At 41.0% G+C, this 16,601-nt stretch overlaps 1 protein-coding gene across 1 annotated transcript; it reads left to right on the top strand.

Annotated features, from left to right (window-relative positions):
• The first annotated feature begins 11,694 nt into the window (after positions 1-11,694).
• On the top strand, positions 11,695-15,610 carry NDUFAF4 (NADH:ubiquinone oxidoreductase complex assembly factor 4). Its single transcript, XM_075747757.1, has 3 exons — positions 11,695-11,863; positions 12,487-12,584; positions 14,767-15,610. The coding sequence occupies exons 1-3, from the start codon at positions 11,737-11,739 to the stop codon at positions 15,061-15,063; spliced, it is 522 nt and encodes a 173-aa protein (XP_075603872.1). The 5' UTR covers positions 11,695-11,736; the 3' UTR covers positions 15,064-15,610.
• Positions 15,611-16,601: the final 991 nt, after the last annotated feature.

Raw genomic sequence — 16,601 nt, 5'->3', positions numbered from 1 at the left:
TATCTGAAAAAAAGTAGAATTAAATATTGAGCAGCAGTTGAGTGGTGGCTTTCAGGGTCACCATTCTGGACTTACCTACATTCCCCCTAAGTCCCATTTAGGCCCCTAAATCCTTTGTTATAGATGGTTCTTGGTATTTCACAGCTGTGCCTGTATTTGTCACCATGGCAAAAGTGCATAAAAATGCCCTTGTACCTCTAGGGTTCTGTAAAATTGAACACACAGAATTTGCAAGGACTGTGCTAACAGAGCCACCTAAGTGTCTAAGAAGTAGAAAGGCAGTAGGGCTTCTTAGTAACCCCAAGTGGAAAATATAGGTTGCACTCTTGTGATTCTGCTTTTTAAGGTTCATGCCGTTATGTTATTAAAAGAGAATTGAAAATGTGACCTGACCAAGATGCAAATAATTCTGTGTCCTGATTAAAATTTAAAATCTTTTGCTGACATAGATATCTTGTTTGGGATTGCAAAAAAACCCCAATTATAATAATTTAGCGTAGCTGTTACAAAAAAATTGTACTGAAATTGCAATTACACCTGAGGCAAAAAACCTACTTTATCAGCATACTTCGTTTTGCTGAGTACTGATAAATGCAAGGGTAGTATCACAGCATATAGCTATGTTGTTATATCTTCAGCAGTTTTCAGGCTAACCTGGCCAAACTTGTACTGAAACAGAGGCGTGCTTACACGGGTACTAACATCATCTGGATGTGACTGCAGTAACTGTCAGCTGTGGGACACTATGTAACACTATGGACAGAATGGGGTAATAAAGATTTATTGGTATTGATGTGGACTTTGTGTGCTAACTGACCTGAGGGCCAAAGAATGCTTCTTGACCTATTTTATTTGGTAGTATAGATAACCAATTTATAAGAGGTTTTGTGTTTTCAGGTAAAAAACTCTGATTTTTAAAAAAAAAAAGTTAATGTTTTTCTGCACAGGCAGTGAGTTGAGCTGGCTTACCATGCAGCCGGAGGAGCTCTTCTTGCAAGGGGGTTGAGTGGTGGTGACTAGCAGAAGAAGGATTCTCCTTTAGAGACAATGTACTATTAGATTGCAGCCTTAAATTGCTACACAAAAGGATGCTTGAAAGTAATTTCAGGATGATGGATTCCACTCTGGGAACCAGGCACCTTACGCACATTATCTGCTCAGATAGATAGCAAGTTGTAATGGCACAATAGACACTAAAAGGCAGACTGTATCTAACTTTCTCTGATTAATGAAAAATCTCTGATTTATGAAAAAGTCTAAATCCTATTTAAGGTTAGTAGGAGTGATAACCTACTTCCGTTCCAGCTACAGTCAAATACCTTTTTTTTTCCCACCTGAAATCATAGAAGCTGTTGCTCAAATCATTCACCAGAATGACAAGCCTGGAGTGGAAGCTGAACAATCTGGTCTGAAGCCAGGAGGGTTAGGAGTTGTCTTGGGGGGTAGCTCCGTACAGCTGAGGGGAAGAGACAAAAAGCAGCAGGGAGGGAGACAGTTTATGGAAGTTATTAAATGAAACATTTGGCTTGTGACAACAGGGGCTATAGATGACAACAGGCCTTCCTGTCCATAAAAGCAACAAAAGCATATGATTGTGTGTGTGTGTGAATGTTGTCTGTTGGGGACCTGAAACTGAGCGTGGAAGCTATCTCCTGTTTCTTGCTGTGTTCAGAAAAAAAGGGGTTTATGTATATTGCTTGAAAGGAACAGGACTCGAATGACCAAGATTCCTTTGGAAAAGTCATTGAAACCATCAACTGGTTCTCCCAGTAGAAACAACCTGCAACATCAGAAACACTGGCTAAAACTCTAGCATTAAAACAAAATATTGTTGCCATTCAACTCCCAGTCTACAGGAACAATAAAGAAAACATAAGTTATGATCCTCTCTGGCAAACACAAGTAATTCATTATTAAAATGCTAAGTTGTAAAAAGTATTAAAGTTAAACCTTTCAAAGTTTAGCTATTATTATAAGAAACAAGGAACACACTTTCATAGTTTTTCATATTTTTCATAATAGCTTTTACTTATACATTTGCTTACTACCGTTTAGTCTTTCACTATTTGCAATTTATACACTGCACTACAAAAAACCCCACCTTATTCATTTATGCTTCATAAAGACAAAACACATCTGAACAAAAAGATTTACTTTTAGCAAGAGGTATAACTACTGTTTTTAAAATTGCAGTGCTACTTTCCACTCCATTTTCTAACCTGTATTATGAAATGATGGAAGAGCCTGAAATACCTGTGAAACAATAGAAAAAAAACAACAATGGTCAACATCATCTATTCATTAAAAAGCGAAAAATATATCTGGCTTTCTTACAGATATCTGCAACAGTCTGAACTGTAAAAAGTTCATGTTATGAAAATATCCATGCAGAGTATGCTGCAGCCTGCTAGTGGCAATCACTGGTACGCCATGTTTCAGCACTGGAAGCGAGAGAGGGAATAGATTATGAGACTGATGTTCTTCTGTCTCCTCCGCGAACAGGCTGTAGCTCTGTTTTTCTGCCCTGTCCTCAAAGACGAGTATGGTACATCCACAGGGGTGTAAGAAAAAGAAGAAAATACTGCATCATCATAGCAATCAACCATTACAAGATCACCCACATTTTCCAAACACATTAAAGAACAACAAATAACTTCTCATGCTCCCTCTGATGTCTGAACAAAGGGTGAGAGTGCAGGAACAGCTTGCAGAAATCTAAAAATCTCAGTTCTTGGTAGGGTGGGAGGTGAATTTCGCCATGCCGCAAAAAGACGTACTCTGCAGGGATCCTTTCTACAGTCTTATAAGAGATTTTACGCCAGGGCAAAGCTGGGCCATGTCACCAACTGTGGAATACTCTGGCAGTACCTCTGGCAGTACTTCTGGCAAGAGAAGCTTGGCTGCCATAATTCAGACATTTCCCCTGGAGTAACTCAGTGTATGGAGTTATTTAAGTCTCCATCATCCACAGGCTGAGAGTCCTGCTACTTACAGGTAGAGCAGAGAACCTCATCTCAAGGCAGCAGTTAGGTGCTGAGGCCTGGTCCCACAGAAAAGCGCTCAGAGGGATTTTTGTAAGCAACTTACCCGAAACAGGTTCTAGCAGTTTTGTGCATGTGAAATTTATCATTTGCTATCGGTCAGCATTATAGCCTTCTGCGGAGAATTAAATTTCTTAATCCATATTAGAAAAACATGAGTCATCCTGACAAACTGTTTATGAACTAAAGAAATCTTGACTATTTTCAGCATTAATTTTCTAGCCAAAAAGTTAATCCCTACAGAGTTCCTGAACTTGCTTGAGAACACTGGTTTTGCATTATATTATGTATACAGGAAAGTGTGGTAGCTTCATCTTAATCCTAAAGATATCTTACATAAAGAAAGAACTCTGCCTTCAAGGAGTCTCAGTAAATGTGCGTTATAATGCTGGAGCTTTGAAGCTTAATTATATCCTTATTATACAATCTAAAAATGAACCTTTAGTACATAGAGGTAGTACTTCTTTAAATATCTCAGGACCTCTTTAATGGTCTATTTTAGTAGCCCCCCAGAGCAACCTGCCACTTACCTATTTAGACACTCTTTCTCTATATATAATTAATAAATGTGATATTGTTCAAAATTCATCTGTGTCCCACATGCTGCCCCCAGATTTTTGATGCTGTGGAAAGAAGAGACACACAAAATGGCTCTCTAACTTCAGTAATGATTTCCAGTTGAACTCCAGTACTAGTAGTCATGTGTTGGTATCATTGAAACATTTTCTTGTTTCTCCAATGCGTCGTCTACCAGCACAATTTGTGTATGTAAGCTCTCAGGAAAATGGTGATACCTACAAATGAAACTGAAAACACTCAGAAGACCTGTATTAAGAGTGTAATTAATTTTCTGTATTACTGTACATAAAGTATACTATTTAGGAATAATGCAAAATTAACTAAAGCAATACAGCATTATTTGTCTTAACTATATCCTCCGAGAACTAATCCAACCCCAGACATTCTTTACGTACATTAATGGGTACTACTGCATTAGGTGTAGACCAAATCCTTTGTAGTGGACATTACTCCTGTTACAACAGGCCATTTTTCTGCAATGTGTTGCAATAATCCATACCGGTTTATTCCTAAATCAAATAAAACATCATCTTTTATGGTAAATGAAGCAAGTAGAGAATCAGTCTATTTTCCCCTGATCAGGAATATGAATACCTGTTGTCTAAAACAGTGTCTCTAATAACGGCTTCCACAAGATATTTCAGAGTAAGATGTAGAACAAACCAACAAACAAAATGCATGCAGTAGATAACAGTAGATAGTTATGAAAATCTTCCCTCAGGAATTTCCTCCCTAACTCTCAGTGGAGAATTAGCCTGAGAATTTCTGATCCATTTCAAATGTAGATTTTTGTCTAGAGCCTCGGATTCTGTCCTGTTATTTTCATTCCTATTTATCCTGTTCTGAATAAATGTTACTGAAGTCAATGGGACTTTATATGTTTGATATCTTTTAAGGTCAGCCCCTATTATCACAGATAATAGAACTAAGTTAGAAAGTTCTGTATACAAAATGCATCACACCCATATAAATATTTATGCATGATCACAAATTAAAAACATATAGAGAAAATACAAATATCTTTTGGGGAGGGGAAAAATATTACATTACAGTAGAATAGCCTCGTACCAGCACATATAGGTTATATATTTCTATGTGTTATATTTCATGAAAGAAACACATAATGACTATTCCAGCAGATAGCTGGTGAATGGATTCAGAATATTAGCTATCTTCTGTACTATCAGATTGCTACTGCAGTGGCAGTGCAGTAAAATCATGGCTACTGATAGCGCCTAGAGTCAGCTCTCCCTCAATTGCAGCTGTGCTCCCATGGCCATTCTTTGCAGTACAGCAGATTGCAGGACGCCAAACATTTTTAGTCCTCTTGTTTTTTATAGCCTATGCTTACAAAAACAAAAATAAAACTCTCTTTTCCCGAAAAACTTGCAGTCTCCCTTAGATCATAAGAATGTAATAGAATTTCATATAATTCGCCAGATACAAGTATTCATACTAAAAAAACCCTATTTCTAAATTTGGACATTAAATCAAACCTTTACCGAAGACCACACATCATACTGAGAATTCTCTTTAAAGTTTTGTTTGAGAAATCCCTCTTAGGAGCACTAAGTAGAGGGACTCCATTTTTGTATGTTGCTTTTAGCATTGTGGATGGCAATGTTAGAATAAATAAAATAGGACATAGTATGCTTCGATATGCAGGTGGAAGTGGGTCACTATCTTAAATTGAGGCTCCCAGTATGGAAGGATTGATTGGATTCCTTCTTCCCTGTTTTCAGGGAAGCATTCAGTCAGACATGAAAGAGATTTCAGCATGACATGATTTAAATTGGAAAATCTCAAAATAACTGATAAAGCTAAATAAAAATCCCAAACACACTGCAATGGAACTCTTGCCACTTTAAAGCAGCTTCTTTAGAGAAATCTTTGAATAGGTAAGGGAGTGTAATCCTTCTTAGGGCAAAATCATCCCAGGTCTGATCAGACCTGAGCTGAACAACTAAGTTGTTCACAGCCTGCTTTGGTCTATAGTTTGTCCACTTTTCTGGAATAATCATAGGTTAAAAATAAAAGTTCCTCTTTCCCTCCTTGTGCCTTTAATACACACTGTGCCCACATCAGACCTCAGGATCACTCATTTTTTTTGTGATAAAAGATATTAGAGAGATATAATTTAAGCATCTTTATCAGTATGTTTCATACAAATCAGACTAAGAATACATATTTCCAAGCTACACTCGGGTGGTGCTGCAATTCAGAAATCCTGGACTTCATGTTTTTCAGCTGCCAGAATGTGCACTTTTATTTGCCAAGCAGAATGTAAGTAGTTTCAGATCATCAAATAACAAACACTGTAGAAAGCAGGGATTTCCTCATGCATCCCTTTTTTGCTACCCTGGAAAGAAGATGTCCTAGTCATCTTGGTTAGGGAGGTCATCCAATGTACTTCAGTCATCTCGGTCCCTTAGGTCAGGCTTACTTGTCATTCAGTCACATAATTTACACTTTGGTCTCCTCCCCAGACATAGTAAAGTGCAGGGTAAACTCCCTGGAACTGGTGGAAGTTGTACTAAACCTGCTGTTTACAAAGAAATGCTTTGATCTTTGGACATCTTTATTTGTATTTTTTGAGAGTAAATTAATCCCTGAAATTCAATCAACACTTTTAAAAGCAGAATCAGTATTCACTGAAATTGTTCTGTAGATACTGATTTACAACAGACACAAATGCAAACAGAAGACAGTATTATTTCATATACTATGAAGCCACATCAACTCACTATGTGGATGGGATGCCTCAGGCAAAAAAACCCCAACCAACCAACCAACCAAAACCAAAACCCACCACAAAAAAAACCCCACCAGAGTAAGTTTTATGATATCAAAGCACCTAAATAAAATGTCTGTTCTCTTTGAGAGCAATTCTTCATGGGAGGTCTCTGCTGGGCACGGAAAACCTTACTGGAGAATAAGGAATTATCTGGGCTTGCTCAGCAAGTTGAATAACAATGACCCCCAATGAATAGGTAGAAAAGTTACATCAATTTATATGTAGTTAATCCAGCAAAATGGTTGTGGTCACCGCATTTATCAATATGCAGCTAACATAATTCTTACCTTTCAAACGGATAAACATTCACTCACACTTTTTTCAGGCCCAAAGGGATGGTGTTTGCTTGGGTGATTCTGGTGTGTCAGCAAAGCCCAAGATGAGCCACCTCTCCAGTCCACCCAGTTTCTTCTCCCCGCTGGGTCACCTCCTCCTCACTGGAGCCGGTACAAGTAGTTTCTGTGACTGCTGGAGTGAAACCACCTGGGTGCAAAGTGCAACCTCTCACAAACCAACCAACCAACCTGGCAGCAATACCAATTCAAGGTATTCATACTCCTCTTATCATCTGCCTTTTGTTTCTCTTCTTGTGTTTCTGGTGGCTTTTTGTGGGACCAGACAAACCATCAGTAGCCGATACAGCTTAGAAACATTATGGGACTTCTTTTCTTTATTAAATCAGACCAGCTATCTGATGTTGTTCGCTTGAAGAGTTCCTACACCCTTGCTCTGGAAGAGGGATAAACTGAAGCCAGGGCTACAGGAAAGAATCAGTGTCGGTTCTCTCAACTAGTACTGCCAGTGAGAAAAGAGCATTAGGAACTGAACCCTATGAGTAAAAATAAAGTAAAAATGCACATGTAATTGCTATAATTAATTAAGTCCAGTACCAGGCTGCCTCATTCTCAAATATGCTGGCTCCTACTGTGCATTTCCAAGTCAAAGTAACCTGCTAACTGAGATATAAAAATCAGATAGGAAACCTGAGGAAGATGACATAAGGTATACCAAGCCACAGTCAATCAGAAGGATTTAAATGCAATGTCTCTGAAATGAGTATTATCTGACAAGGAGCTAGTGACCTGTCTGGGCTGGTGTGTGAGCCTGTGCACATGAGCTTGCTGCATTCTCCATAAACTTCATCCACGTAAGGACTTGACAAAAACTCCTTTAAATAAAGCACTGCAGCCACCTAGCCTTGAAAAGATGCAAGTGTTCAGTAACACTCTGATCACAGCCTGGAATTAAGCAAAAGTCTTCCATGTATTTGTAGATACTTCAGAGCCAGCAAAAGATGGATCAGTTGAAGCCAGTAACACTGAAACAAACTGAATTAAGTAACAGAACAACCAGAAATGACTGCAAGGCAACAGTGATCTAAATGTCCATCTTTCTTGAGTTCATCTTTACAAAGTTGCAGGACAGTCATTTTTGCTTGGCTTATAATCAATTCTTGCTAATGCTATGTTCTCTGGTTCTGCCTAACGCTGATGAGATAAGGAACAAATGGATCAATGCTCTCATTGTATTTACTGGGAAACAGTAATCAGGACAGAGGACTCAATTCCCTGAATCCTAATTATACATGAATTTGCTAGAGTATCCCTTTAGACTGCCACAAATTATGAACAAAAATATGAGAAGAGAAAAACAGTGTCAATGACAGAATCAAACATAAAACTATGCCATTGTTGTATAAGGGCACTTCTAATCTTCCTCTGCTGTCGACCTCTGGGTCATTCCCAGACTGTAAATCATAAATCATGTAGCAAACCTCACCTGCCTCCTCTCAAAAATTCTCAAGCTGGGCACCCATTAATAAAAAACCCCTCTTATTTCACTGAGATTACCTGCCCATCTGGACTAATACTCCGATTCCTGCTTTTCTGAATAGTAAAGACAGCAGAAAAACCTTAGTAGCACCTCATGGCAAAACAAGTTAATGGCAGGCATTCCTATTCTCCCTTCTCTAAAGGGAATTTTCAAAAGATCAATCAGACTTTTGATGCTAGTTAACTACCAAAATTAATTTTTGATTTTCCATTCAGCTACAGAACTAGCTGAGAATGAAAACTGAAGAACACACAACATAAAATCAAAACTGGGATGAAAAACTGAAACAAAAGATTCAATGAATGGCCATAAATGTACTTTTTATTTTCCAGGTGCACAGTAGTTTCAGAAATTTCTCTCTTAGCAGTGTGAAAGGATTAAAAGGAGATCCAGTGTGGCAGCCTATGCAACATGTATATTGTGCGAGTTACAGTATTTTTCTCTGATGTGTTTGAGAACAGGCTGCTGGTATGAACTCAGTTGGATAGTCAGTGTTCTTTTGATGGGCTGTTTTGTTAAAGAGATACCTGAGAACTGATTATTTCTTTTGTTCTTTTTACATTCCCTGGAAAAATCAGGCTCCTGGTTCAAGAAAAGTGCATCCCATTTGTAACACTGTGTAAGCTGAATACACATAGTTTTTATGCTTTGAGGAACTACACATTCACTTTTTAATAATCACATTTGCAGATATTTATATGGAAAAAATTATCCAAGCTCTTGATTACTGATATTTATTATCAACATGGTCACATTGGTAAAACATCAAATTATATTAAAAAGGGTTTTTAATCTCAGTTCTTCTGCTTGCTACAGTCTAAGAAAGATTCTTCAGAATAAAAACCTTGTACTTCTGATGCTTCCTTATGCATAAAAAGAACAGCTTTGTGCCATCCTCAGTGATAGGAAGTGACAGGCAGAGCATGACATCACTATTTTTAACTGACTGCCTTCTGGTGACTTTATTTTGCCGTCAGTAAATATTACAGCAGTGTTAGTCACATTCAGGCTTTACAGAGACAGAAGTCCTGTCTGTGCTGACTTTGATCCCAGACGCCAGCAGTTCTTAGCTTTTGAAGGACAGAATCTTTATTTCCAAAGCTGACACAATGGCTTGCATCCACAGACAGATTCATACGAATATGTCTCAGAGAAATGCTAAAGTATACATTGAAGGTCTACTACCACCAAAGGCATCTGTGTGAATTTTACCATTACAGCTGCACTGGATAGGCTAACCACTTACAAAAATCTTGTACTCAGGAACATAGGTTAAGTCAGCAAGTAATTGACTACTGATATTTTTAAATCAGTCTGAGTCCAGCAGCTTTAACAGCATCCATGCTCCTATTATCACTAATATCACTTATCTTCTTAGTATCACTACACATGCAGTGCCTAAAATAAGATAGGGTCAGTAAGTTTATTACCAGAGAACATAAATTAAAGACATGTTTCTCTATCCTTCTCCTTCAGACAGTGAGAGTCTTAAAATGAAGAAGTGGAGAAACTGCACCTCCAGGATTCCCCAAGAGAGCAGAGATCCAGCACGGATCATGCTTATGCTACCTTGTCTCCATTGGCTTTGTAAATCTATTTGGCTTTCCTCATCCACCTTATCTTTTGGCTTCTATCTAAGGAAAACACTGTCATTCCTTATGCTGTATTCAAGTAGGCTGTAGGGTTACTAACCCTTACATCATCATTGTTATTACTAAATAATGCTACTAGTAGAAGACCAAGTTCTGAAAACCCAAGTTTTGCATGCCCACAGTAATAAGCACGACTAGATGGATGCAAGGGCAGAAAATACGTGTTTTCTTTCTGAAAAAGAACACAGCAAGAAGTTGGGTCCATCATTAACACTCCCACTCCAAGTAACTTCATTCAGGCAATTATTACCATGCATTAGAAGAGTCTGCAAACAGCACATAGACAACTTAAAAACATAAAGCAATTACTTATTGGCTAATTCACATAGCAGCTGGAATTAATGAGCCACTAATAACCTCCTTTGGGAAGGCACACTATGAGTCTTGGTTGACCCCACAAGCATGTGGGGGAGCATCAGGCTCTGTTGCTTCTTGCAACAAGTTAATAGTCCTTAGCGATGCTCTCTCTGCCTGCCTTGCTCTCGGAGGATTTTATTGTATCTTTTCATGCTTGTGGTTTTCTTCTTGAATGTTTAAACTGCTGATTCCATCTCAACAACCTCACCTCTGTCTACAATTTCACCTTTCTTATTTTGCGTGGCTCCAGACTAAGTACTTTCTCACCACTCTTTCTTGCAGTTCAGCAGTTTTTGCAGAAGTCAGAACAAAGATTATTCAGTTGGGCTGGAAGAGAGGGACTGCGCCCTGAGAACGCTGCATAGCTCACAAATTCTGAACAGTATTCTGAACAAATGCTGGGGAACTGTTGTCCAGATTTTCATGTGGAATAGGTGTTCTAGATAGTATCTGCTTATAAAATTAATTTTCTGTCATTGAATAAACCTCTAAAGAAATGCTATACACGTTATGGAGAGCGTATATAGAGGTGCCTCTAAAGAAATGCTATACACGTTAACGAGAGTAAGAGGCACAACATCCCTCAATACTTCCATGTTACCATTATCCAAGTAAAAAACTTGTGAAGATGAAAAAAACAGGGTGAGACGCTTCACATTGGCATCCCCGTTGATGGCTGCTGGAACAGAAGCGTGAGATAACGTCCTGCAGAGGAATCAGCAGGGCACGCCATGTCGCACGGTGACACACTACGTTTGGAGGCTAAAATGGGGGGGGGGGGATGACGACACGAATAACGTTTTACAAATCCAGAGACCCTCTCGGTCTTGCTACGGGCCCCCTCGGTGCGGCGACGGGCCGAACCGCAGCACTGCAGCGCGGCCGACACCTGCCCGACCCGCTGCCCGGACTCCTCTCCGTCGCCTCACCAAACCCCACCCCTGACAAATGAAGAGGCGACAGTTACGACATGACGTATCGGGGGGCCCAAACGACAGCCGGCAATTACGGCTGAACGGGGAACCCGGGGCCAGCCCGCCGCCTTCAGGGCGTTCCCCGACGGGACTCGCCCGGCCCTGGCTCCCACCGGCGCAGAGTGACGCTCCCCGGGGGCTCCGGTCACGCGGGCGTTCAGAAAAGCCGCGGCAAGACCAAACCGCGGGGGGGGGGGGGGGCACGGGGCGGGCTGGCGTCCGAGGCGGCGCCGAGAACGAGAACACCGCCCGGGCGCTGTGAAATAAAAATGGGACTCGTCTCGTCTGTGCTTTTCGTTTCTTCCTTTCTTTGTTGGTTTTTTTTTTCTCCTTTTTCCCTGGTGGTTGTTTTGTTTCAGCGTTTTTGTGGGGGTTTTCTCCCGCTCCAGTGACCGCCGCCCGCGAACGCGCAGCACCTCGGTCCCTCTCCCTGCGGCCAGGCCTGTGCGCATGCGCCGCCGGTCCGCGCATGCGCGACGCGGGTGGTGGCGGCGGCGGCGGCGGCGATGGGCGGGCGGCTGGCCCGCGTGTTCCGGACTTTCAACGTGGAGAGCCGGGCCCGCCGAGAGATCAGCAAGGAGAAGCCCACGCCCGCGCCGCGACACCCCACTTCTCGGCTAGACGAGCTGGCTGGTGGGTGCCGGCCTCGCCAGGCCGCGAGGCGACGCCGAGGGGGCTGCCGGCGGGGGGCGGTGTCTGTGGGCCCGGCGTCTGCGGGCTCAGCGCGGAGCCGCGGCGCTACCGGAGCCACAGGAGTGGGAGACCGGGTGCTGGAGTGGGGGGGGGGCGGCGGCGTTCCCCGGGGTGACATTGAGAGCGGGGGCGGCTGGGCGCGCGGGGCATGCTGGGAAACGTAGGCAGCGGGGGCGGTTGCTAAGGCCGGTTGCTAGGGGCGGCCGGGGCGCTGGGGCAGCGGCCGGCGGGGTCCTGGGGCCGCGTCTCTTGGACCAGGCCGGAGGGGGTCCCCGCACAGCGGCGGCAGTAGCCGGTCTGCTCCGCGGGCCGCCGCAAGCGGGTGCTTTCCAGCCTTGGCGTTAACGGGTACGCGGCGCCTCCGTGTGAGGCGGTGTTATTACGGCTGAAGTCGGTGCGTAAATGAAACCTTCCCGAGAAGCGCCGTGCATCTGGGGGGCTGTGCTGTTCCCCCGGGGAAATGAATAAGCTGGCAGAAGTTAACAAAAAGGAAACAATTTGACTCGGATCTTTCTTTTATCTTATTTTTTTTTTCCTTCCCTTCTCCTTCGCTTTGCCTTTAGACCACCCAGAGATACAAGAACAAATTCACAGAAAGGACGATAGGCTCCTCACCTTGTTGAAAGACGTTTATGTCGAGTCCAGAGATTCACCTGTGCGGGTGAGTGTGTTTCTCTGTAGGAGGCATACCAGCATCAGCTTTGTGGTTTTCAAACTCAGCACAAATTCTTTATGAAGTGTTCTATTATTGCCTAAAGACTACCTTTTTTTTTATAGATAAAAGTGATGTTTTCATTACTCTCTTATGTATCAGTAGCACTGACTGTTTTTGACCCTGGGTCTTGAACGTGAGAGATTGTGATTATACAACCTCCTAAGTGCTTACACAGTCTTTCTTTTTAACATCACATTGATCTTAGTTTGTTTTTCACCTAAATTACCACTTTTTTTTCAAAGGCAGAAGGACAGTTGGCCAGCCTTTTGCAAAGATGTAGGAGTTTGCCAGAGATGTCTCATAGAGTTGTTAGAAGGGATTGGGACTACTATGGGAGCACGGATGTGGTAGAGGACGAAGACATTTAACATCTTTAACTATTGATATTGATGTTGTACTATGCAGACACTTTTCCTTATGCAGCTGAGGAAGTGCCTTAGGGGTTTTTCTACATAACCTTCTGGATTGTTTGGTGATCAGCCATTGCCAATGGCTGTGGTCTTTGACTTGAAAAGCAATATGTTTTTTTTTCCTCAGTAATATGCAGACTGGGGTTCAGTCTCCTCTTTTCCACCTTGTTACGTTACGGTTTGTGCTTTTTACCTGTTGCATTATTGGACCGTTTTATTCTAGCTGTTTCATTCAATAATAAGAGTTTTATAATCATCTAGCAATAAAATTCCTAAGTCTGATTTGCCACTTTCATAATACTTTCTACTCAAGATTAAAAATATGTTAACTTTCTGCGGTTTGTACCTGAAGTTTCCAAGTAATCTCTATCCTTAATTTTCATAAGAGAGGTTAGGATGCTAATCTTGAAGCACCGAAGGTCTAATTTAAATATCTTTAAACACCTCCATTTGTAATCCTGTCAAGACTGATTTGAGGAAAAGCCAAAAGCAGAACACATCTTAGTGCTTGATTTCGTGCCTACTCTGAGGTTGCTGCCACACAAGACTTGTTCTGGTGGTGTGTCTACTTGCAGTTGTTGGGAAGAGTGTGATTAATGTGTCAGCACTGAGGCTTGTGGGGAAAACTTCATGCAAAAGCTGCCTTCCTTTCCTGATGTTATTCTGAATACTTGGCGCATCATCAGCGGAAAAGCACCAACTCTAATTCCTGAAGTGGCAGATACCCAGAGACAGATCATTTTATTAAGACTTGAAAAATTGTTTATTATCTGAGCATAGTTTTAGCACAAAGTAAAAGGAAGAAATTGAGAACTGGTAGCATCATCAGACATTCTCTGTAGTTTAGAAACAGACACACAGTTACAGATGCTGTAGCATCCACAAGTTTTCTTGGCTTATGAGTTAATACAGAGTGTTTGTGGGCTAATCAGTGGCCATGTACTCTGATAACTTTAAAAATAGTTTTTCTTAAGCTTAAGAAAGGTTTTCATGGTATTTCTTTTGCAGAGTCATTTACTGGTTAAATCTTAATAAAAGGCAATATGGGGAAGGCAGAGCTGGTTTGGAAATGAGTTGGAAACATGAAGGCACTTGGGAGAAGAGACTTCACCTGTCTGGGCACTGCAGTAGTTGTGGGAATTAAACTCCACATGATGCTGCAAAATAGTTTCTTTTTGTCCAGCAAAGCTTGTTCTCTAGACAAAGCAAAAGAAGGGATATCTTTTAGTTGCAAAACTAAAATCTGAAAATGAAAGGAAGGGGAGAGAGACTATATGAAAAGGATTTCTGGTGGTATCAGAAGAAGGATACCAATTTGTAGTGTGATTTTTATTTATTTATTTATTTCCCCCGCCCCATGCCATGAATCAGTACCAAATACTAGGTTATCTACATTTACATTTAGCTACCAAAATCTGTAGTTTGCCTTGTATGATGGGCTGCCGAGTCTGTACAACACTTAAGAGTTCAATGGGTGGTAGCTTTTCAGACTTTGGGTGGGGGTTGACATCATATGTAGAATGGCTGTGGAACAATAGACAATTTTTGTGATATCAAGAAGCAAGGCTGGCTAAGCATTTTTAAAATTTTTTTTAATGCTGTGAAAATGGGGAAAACTAACAAGAAATGTTGTATTTAGGAAAACAGCTTGGCTGCTACAGTATGCATAGTAAACAGAACTGTTGTTGAGCTCTTTTTGTTTTCCTTCCCACAATCAGGTAAAAGATGGAGGTGGTGAACATCTTCCATGTAAACAGGAGGAAAAGAGACTTACAAAACTAGGACACATGGGAGATCTAGATGTTAAGAAAGTTCCCAAAGGCAAAATTTCCATTGTGGAGGCTCTGACTGTTCTTAATAATCATAGACTTCATCCTCAAATATGGACTGCAGAGAAAATAGCAGTGGAATACAGTCTGGAACTGAAGGAAGTCAACTCTCTTCTGGAATTCTTCATTCCTTTTGCTGTGCAGGAATTTCCTAAAGAAACCAAAAAAGCTATAAAACCAACATAAAAATAATTACCAAAACCTTGTGTGATCTCGCTCGTGTCTTAATTTTACTTTTGAGTATATTCAGTGTCTGAAAAGTGTTGGTAACGTGTCACCTGACAGGGTTGCTTTCTTATACCAGTAAGATGTATTCAAGCAATTCTATATTTGATGGCTTCAGTTAAATGCAGCAGTTACAGGATACAGTTTGTAAACCAGACTGTAACAACTAAGTTCAGCATGTCACGTGATTCTGATTTTCCCACTCATATGTTACGGGTTCCATTAAAACATGTAGGTTCTAATGAGACCTGTACCTTAACCGATTGCCTGCCTTAGCAGAGACATCCTGGCCTTCACCTACATCAGTGCTCTGTGTGTATTAGCTCTGTTGTTTCACGTTACTCTGTTCTTTCGAGGACTTGCTGTCCAGGTGTGTGTATATACAAACAGCTGTATTTCTTCTGTATAAGAATGAGGTAATATACTTTGTAAAGAAGGTTAACCACAAGATCATTTGGGAAATTGAGCTGTGTCTGACTTAAAATAAAAAGAAGATGAATAGCAAAAAGGCCTCTTTCTGACGCTGGAACAGTAACGGCTGTTGTGTAATTCCTCTTCCACTCTATTCTGCTTTAGCTTAAGTATCTATACCTCCCCTGGTACTGTCTGCCAGTGAATTTGTAAAGAGTGATGATCTTCTGGCATCAGTCTCCTGCAGCAGTCTCTGGCACCTACAGTAGGAGAAATAGTGGTTCATATTATAATTAATAGGTAGCTAACAAATGCAACTGTATCTACTAATTGAACCCACTAGCAGGTCTTCTGTCAACGTCTGCCTGTCCTGTTACAACAGCCATTTTCCCCACGGAGGCCTTGTCTGCCGTATCCAAATGTGGGCTTAGATCAGGTCATGTTCATTGACAGTAAATCGTCCACGTAGTACCAGATTGAAGACGAACAGCATCCTTTCCAGTTGTTAGTAGGGGATGTTGCAAACTATGAGGAGGTAACTCTGGATTGTAACCTTCCTGATACTGTGACTATTCAGGTCTGTGTGGGTGAGAAGAAGTTTTGCACTGATGATTAATACTGTAGTGAAAACTGGTTCATGTTTGCCAGGTAAGCTGGGGAGGGGGTGGGGAGTAACCAGAATTAATATTTAAAAATGCATTATGGTTGCCTTTATTTAAAAAAAATAAAATGTTAATTTTATGCAGTGCCAACATTCCTAATGCCCATCACCAAAGAAGCTGAATTTATTAAGGATGAAAGTCACTACCAGGCCTACAATGTAACTTTTATTTTAAGAACTTTACTGCCAGATCTTAAATTTCAGACACTGGTAAATATCTCACCAAGCAGATCATCAGCTTTGCTATTTCACAGCAAGATTCTTTCCACTTCTCTCTCACATGGAACAAGGTATTTACAGAACAGTTTGCTACAGTGTATTCAGGGTTTTGCTGGATTCATTTCTGAAGTACATAACACTGTACTCAGTACAGGGTCATCAGTGGAAGATGACACCTAAGTGCTTTATATAAAATTCAAAAACGTTA

This window comes from Balearica regulorum, chromosome 3 (genome assembly GCF_011004875.1).
Source record: "Balearica regulorum gibbericeps isolate bBalReg1 chromosome 3, bBalReg1.pri, whole genome shotgun sequence".
NCBI classification, from domain to species: Eukaryota; Metazoa; Chordata; class Aves; order Gruiformes; family Gruidae; genus Balearica; species Balearica regulorum.
The sequence above is the reverse complement of the archived record's forward strand: the minus strand, read 5'-3'. Positions and strand labels throughout refer to the sequence as shown.

Bases quoted from the DNA above. Each gene is read 5' to 3' on its own strand.
- NDUFAF4 (XM_075747757.1), top strand. From the start codon at position 11,737: ATGGGCGGGCGGCTGGCCCGCGTGTTCCGGACTTTCAACGTGGAGAGC. The intron at 11,864-12,486 runs GTGGGTGCCGGC...CTTTGCCTTTAG, and splicing joins TCGGCTAGACGAGCTGGCTG to ACCACCCAGAGATACAAGAA. The intron at 12,585-14,766 runs GTGAGTGTGTTT...TCCCACAATCAG, and splicing joins CCAGAGATTCACCTGTGCGG to GTAAAAGATGGAGGTGGTGA.